We start from the raw sequence: 6,894 nt of genomic DNA on the forward strand, positions 1-6,894 counted from the left end.
CACCATCTAGTTCTTCTGGTCTCATAGTTGTATAGGCTACAGAAGCCTGTTATTTTCTGTCTTGTTGAACTTTGCTACTAGTGCTGGAGCAAGATGGTACCTCATTGTTGTTTTAATTTGTGTCTCTCTAATAGCTAATGATCGTAAGCATTTCTTCATATGTTTGTTGGCCGCTTGAATATCCTCCTTGGTGAAGTGTCTATTCATGAAAGACCACCAGCTATATGTTTTGAAAGGTTTATTTTCGAAACTTTTCTCAAGAAATGAACATAATCATCTTCCCCAATGATCATACTGTAATCACCTTCCCTAGTGAATGGGTCAGGGTTTTTTTTCAAGAGACTCCATAACATACACTGTTCTTAATTACCTCAATATTTAAAATGACAAGAAACGTCATCCAGAGGATAACGTAACTACTTTGAACCAACATCTTTCAGACAGTACTTACCACTTAAATGGAGACATTATATTTAACCATCAGTCATTAAAATAATAAATCCTACTGAAGAACACTACTACTGAGTAAGGGAGACAGGTGGCTTGATGCCAACCTACCAAATCTTTAAAAATCTATTTCTTACATATCCACAATTTTACTTATAACCAGGGGCAAAAGGAAAATGGGAGATGGCTATAACTTATTAACTAATCATAATAATGACTAATTAATATATTATTGGTTTTGAAATCAGAAGCAGAGTTTACTGACTGAGAGAAAATGAAAGGGAAGTGTAGTAGTTAAAGTTTTGTGTTAACGTGGCTGGGCCTGGTTGAGTGGCTGGGCAGCTGGATGTCATATTCCCCATGTGGAGACGGTAATCAACTAATTGGTGGAGTCTACTATGAGCAGCTGAGTCGCTGCGTTAGGGATGTGGTCTGCTTTCCATATATACAAAACAGCTTTGGGAATGGTCTCTAGACTTTTGGTACACTTGAACCCTGCATGTAGCCAAGCTGTTGTTCAATAGCCTGCCATGCCCTGTTGATCTTGGGACTTCATCTGGACTTGAATTAGTGGCCTGCCATGTTGTTTGGTAACATTGGGACTGTGCCTTTTTACTTATCAACCTTGGGCTTGTCCACCTCAGCAGCCAGCAGCTTTCTGAGTGAAGAAAAGCCTCAAGCTTCAGTGGGCCAGGAGCAGGAGGCAGAGCTGAAACATAAGGTTGAGGGGCTTTCACACAGCCCCTAAAGCCTGACACTTTGAACTCAGACTTAAAGCCTCCAAACCTTAACAGAATAAACTCCTGTTAAAGCCATCCCATTTATGGTATATTCCTGTCAAAGCAGCACTAGGTAACCAGACAGGGAGAAACGAATTTAAAAAATATTTAGAAAACAAATATTCTGCTATATCCTTTTTAAAGTGTTATACAAAGAGAGTAAAGTGTAACAGAGGTAACATAAGCCTACTCAATTCTTAACTCCCATGTTTATTTAAATTATGACTAATGACATGTCATCCTTCTCTCTTTTGGAAATAAAAATGTCTGCTCAATTCACTGTTCACATGGAAATTTGGTGAGAATTAAAGTGTTACATTCAACTGAATTGTGTCCCCAAAAAGTATGTGTTGTAAATAATAGTTTCTATGTCTGTGGTTATAATCTCATTTGGGAATGGGCTGTCTTTGTTATGTGAATGAGGCAGGATTAATATAGGATAGATCTTGGGTTGGAAGCTCTGGTAGCATAGTGCCTAAGGCACTTGACTCCTAACCAGAAGGCTGGTGGTTCAAACCCACCAGCCACTCCTTGGAAGGAAGGGTGGGCAATCTACTTCCGTAGTGATGCCTCCTCAGAAACCCAAGAAGGGGTCACTATGAGTCAAGTCCAACTCAACGGCACATAACAACAACAATATCTTGGGTCAATTTCCTTTGAGATCTAAAAGAGATTAAACAAGCAAGCAAGAGAAGCATAGACAGAGGAAGAGAGATACTAAGCCATATGAAGATTACCCAGAAGCAGAAACTCAAAAAGACAAGCACCTTCTACCAGAGCCAAAAGAAAGATAAAGCCTTCCCCCACAGCTGACACCCTGAATTCAGATTTCTAGCCTCCTAAACTGTGAGAAAAGAAATTTCTGCTTGTTAAAGCCATCCATTTATGATATTCCTGTTATAGCAGCACTAGATAACTAAGACATAAAGTATTTTAACATATATCCAATATAGAGAAATTTCTTATTTTCCTACCTTAAGAATATTGTTGTAGGCATCAAATAAACACTAGTTCCCTTTGAAGATAAACTTATCTGGACTTTTCTAAGGTTAAACAGCATCATAGAAAAAATTCAGAGTAGTATCCTGATCACAAAAAATAACCTATGCCTGACTCCCTAATGTTTAAATGAAGGAAGTCTTAGCAGGAAAGACTTAACTAATCACTTTAATGAATATGTACACAGAGAAAGGGAACATTTATAAGATAAGATTTCCAAACCAAGCCTCTCAGTCGATCAAGCAGTAGTGCTGTACACTTACCATTCCATTTTTTTTATGGTAATAGCTTAGTACTGGGAAGCGTCCTCCATGTCGAAACATAGCTACCTTCCTTAGAGCTTCGTCATCAGTAGAGTTGGGCACTATGACAATTGGTGGGTAGGAAGAGCAGACAGCAAATTCCTTATTGATGTAGCTTAGTCTCCACTCACTGGTCTGAAAAACACAAAATACTTTAAGGCTGAAAAAGTACTTCAAAGTCACAAGATAATCTGAAAATTTTAGAGGATATCAGAGAGCAATTTTCACACAGTGGAGAAGCTATCTCTCAGGAATTTCTTAGACAGGAGACCTTAGCCTATACTTCAATACTTCGAGAGTGAAATAGCTCCATTCTTTAGGGTCTGCTTTCTGCATTGCTGGGCAGCCCTAGTGCATAGAAAGCTGTCCCTTATAGTGACCAAAATCTCCCTGTAACTTCCTCATAATGAGCAAAATCTTCTCTGTTCCTTCTTCTGTTGGTTGTTACCATGATTCCAGGCACAGTGTGGTAGTTATGTTTGTGTCAACTTGGCTGGGCTTGGTTGAGTGGCTGGGCAGCTGGTGGTAATTATTCCCCATGATGAGACTGGCAATCAACTTCATGGTGGGAACTACCACAAGCAGCTGAGTAGCTGCTTTGGTTATGTGGTCTGCTTCCTGTATATAATAAGCAGCTTTGGGAATGGTCTCTAGCATATGCCACACTTGGACCCTGCATGTAGCCGTGTCGTTCAGCAGCCTGCCATGCTCTGCCAACCTTGGGACTTACAATGGACTTGAATTAATGGCCTGCCGTGTGGTTTGGTAACATCAGGACTATGCCTTTTTACTTGTCAACCTTGGGCTTCTCAGCCTTAGCAGCCAGCAGCTGTCTGAGTGAAGAAATGCCTCTAGCTCCAGTGGGCCAGGAGCAGGAGGCAGAGCTGGACCCCAAGGATGAGGGGCTTTCATCCAGCCCCTAGAGCCTGGCACTTTGAACTTAGACTTAAAGTCTCCAAACTGTATGAGAATAAACTCCTGTTTGTTAAGGCCATCCCACTGGTGGTATATTCTTGTCAGAGCAGCACTAGGTAACCATAACACACAGTGTAAGTTTCCTGTTTCACATGGCACTCTATCAAATATCTGAAAGATGGTTTTGCCTCTACTTTATCTTATACTGTCCATATTAAATATATTTATATCTATAAGGGCTGTAGGAGCTCTGGTGGCATAGTGCCTAAAGCATTTGACTGCTAACCAGAAGGTGGGAGGTTCAAATTCACTAGCCACTCCTTGGAAGGAAGACTGGGCAATCTATTTCCGTAGTGATACCGCCTCAGAAACCCAAAGAGGGTCACTATGAGTCAGATCCGACTTGACAGCAGTGAATTTGGTTTGGTTTAAAGGGCTGTGATTATAAGGGTCAGCATCACACCATTTATCTTTTCTGAGTTCCATTTTGCTTGTCAATTGTCCTCCTAAAAGATAGCACAGAAAGAATGTAATCCCCCAGACAATGTTTCACCAGCACAGACTACAGCTACTACCTACATCTAATACTTTGTTTCTTTCTGTTATTTAAAAAGGAGATAAATATAGTAAGATTGGTATTATCTTTCTTAAAACAAAGATGACTTACTATTAAGAAGAGTTAGATTTAGGAATAAATGAAATAATTATAACTCATTATGTCAAGGATTAAGGAGCGCTGGTGGTGTAGTGCCTAAGGCATTTGACTGCTAACCAGAAGGCTGGCAGTTCAAACCCACAGCCACTCTGTGGAAGGAAGACCGGGCAATTTACTTCTGTAAAAATCTACTGCCTCAAAAACCCAAAGTGGGTTGCTATGAGTTGGCCTCAACTCAATGGCAGTGGGTTTGGTTTTTTTGGTATGCTAAGGATTGAAATTATACAACATAAAACTGTCTATCAAATGATAACTTTTTTCACATATCAGAAACAAAAATGAGTTGAAGACTGTAAAAAAAATAATAATTTTTTAAAAATTATATGTATGCAAATTTTAACATGTTCCTATAAATTAAGGGGCCAGACACACTGGCCATGCATTGTAGTACAAGGAGGTAACTGAGGCATGTTAGTTAGATATGCCATAATACACCAGTGTAAATTTAAAAAAAAAAAAAGAAAAAGATACAGTTATCATATTTCCTATTTAAAAAAGTTTTACTTTTGGTACTTCCAGCAAGATGGCGGAATAGGCAGACAAGGTATATAGCCCCTCTACAACAAAGACAGGAGAAACCATTTGAAACAGATACAGAAGATAATACTGAAACCCTGAGCTTTGAAGGGAAGGATAAAGAAGTAGATTAAATACCACCTAGTAGAAGAACCTGAATGAGAACAGTGAATAAGGAGACAAACGGAGCTGCAGACTATTATCAGCTGTCCTGATGGCCCAGCCAATTTTTATAGTTACAAGTGGCATTCCTACCCAGGCAGCAACCTAAGAATCAGCTCTGCTTGCCTCAGACTGTATGGGCAACCCCACTGGTATCTGACAACTAGAAATGAAAACAGCAAATAAGGAGACAAACAGCTGTGGACTATCAGCTGTCCTGATGGCATGACCATTTTGAATATTTGCAAGTGGTATGGCCATTCTGAATAACTGCAAGCAGTGCTCTGATCCAGGCAGCAACCTAAGAATAGGCTCCACTTGCTGAGAACACCACAGGCAACAACTGGAGGCTGAAAACTAGAAAGGTATGATATTCCCCTTGTTACCCTTGTACCCCACAGCCTCTTGGTGAACAGGGGTGTCGCCATCCTCCACCTCCGCCCACCTTCTGGACTGGCATGAACTCCATCCTGGTGAGTCCTGTGACCAGCTGCCTTCTGGGCAGCCAGGAACTGATGCCAGCACTAAGTGCCCTGTTCCCAGACACCTACTGGGCCAACAGAAATTTATTCTGACACCAGGTACCCAACATCCAGCTGACTTCTGGGACAGCAACTTTTTTTTTTTCTGGGAACAGGATTCTGCTCCCAGTTACCTTTTGAGACAGCAGATCTGGATCTATACACCCTGCCTACAACTGCATTTTGAGCTGGCTGGAACTCCCTCTGGAATCAAGTGCCTTGCTCTCAATCTCTTTTAGAACTTGCAGAAACTCTATCTGGGTCCAGAGCCCTGCCCGCAGACACTGTCCGGATCAGGAAGAACTAGTCTGAAATTAATTGCCCTGCCCACAGTTGACTTCTGGGTAGACAGGAATTAGTTTCAAGATCGGCCATCCAGCTCCCAGCAGAATTTGGGGCTGGCAATTTGTAGGTCTCAGTGCCCTACACACCAAGTCCCCTTTGGGGTTGGCAGTAACTTTTTCTGGGAGTAGGAGCCCTGTGCCCAGCTGCCTTTTGGGACAGCTTTTGGGAACTTTTTCTGAGGCCACATGCCCTATCCCCAGCTACATTTTGAGCAGGCAGGAACTCCTTCTGAAACCAGATACCTTGTTCCCACAACTGTTTGGGCTGGTCCAGGTACCCTGCCCCCAGACATCTTCTGAGTCAACAGGAACTCTTCTGAGATCAGGTGGTCTACTCCCACTTGTCCTCTGAAGGAACTAGTACCACTGACTACTTTGCAAGCAGAAAACAGAGCCCAGGTGTACAGCCCCCCTACACCCTATTTTTGTTTGTTTTTTAATTCTTCTTTCTTCCTACTTCCTTCCTTCCTTTTTGCTCTTTTCTCTTAACCTTCCATGGTTCATTTTTATCCCTCCCCCACTACACACACACCTTTTTCCTGGATCCCTTCTTTTTTTTCTTTTCGTCTCTTCCTCTTTTGGTTCTTCCCATCCCTTGTTTTCCTTTTTGCAGTTTTCTTATATTTTTTCTTTATTACTCTTTTTCTCTTGTTCTCTTCTATTATTAACCCTCCCTCCCCAGATATTGTGGAGTGTTTTTTTCCCCCTTTTTCTCAACAGCACCTAACATCAACAACGAGGATGGGCCATGATGTCAAGTGGTTTGGCAGTTATTATGCAATCATCCCCGATAATGAGATCTAATGTAATGTAATCTCCTTCATGATGAGATCCGATGTGAGTTGCCAATCAGTTGAAAGGGAGTTTTCTCAGTGATGTGGCCTGCATTCACTGTATATGGATGTTCTGGGAAAGCTCTCTGGCTTTGTGCTCAATGTGGATCCTGTATTTGGCTTGTTACCATCTAACCTCTAGTTCTTTGGGATTGAGCCAGCAGCCTACCATACTGCCTGCAGATCTTCAGATGAGTTAACCTCCACAACCTGTGAGCCAGTAGGCTGCCATCTAAGTGCCAATCTGGATTTGTCACCCTCTGCAGCTAGCAGCCTGCTGTCTGACCTGCCAATCTTGGGTTCATTAGCCCTTGCAGCCAGCAAAGTCAGGAAAAGTCTCCAGCCAGACATTGGATCCATG

The 6,894-nt window shown here is 41.8% G+C and overlaps 1 protein-coding gene across 1 annotated transcript in view; it reads right to left on the minus strand.

Annotated features, from left to right (window-relative positions):
* The window catches only part of MTMR9 (myotubularin related protein 9), a 94,133-nt gene that overhangs the window by 28,719 nt on the left and 58,520 nt on the right, over positions 1–6,894 (minus strand). The window contains exon 4 of the mRNA XM_007938711.2: positions 2,489–2,662. Within this exon, the coding sequence (XP_007936902.1) occupies positions 2,489–2,662 (174 nt within the window). The remainder of the gene's footprint in view (positions 1–2,488; positions 2,663–6,894) is intronic.

Source organism: Orycteropus afer, unplaced genomic scaffold (genome assembly GCF_000298275.1).
Source record: "Orycteropus afer afer isolate SDZICR_OR568_19922 unplaced genomic scaffold, OryAfe1.0 scaffold00053, whole genome shotgun sequence".
Classification (NCBI taxonomy): Eukaryota; Metazoa; Chordata; class Mammalia; order Tubulidentata; family Orycteropodidae; genus Orycteropus; species Orycteropus afer.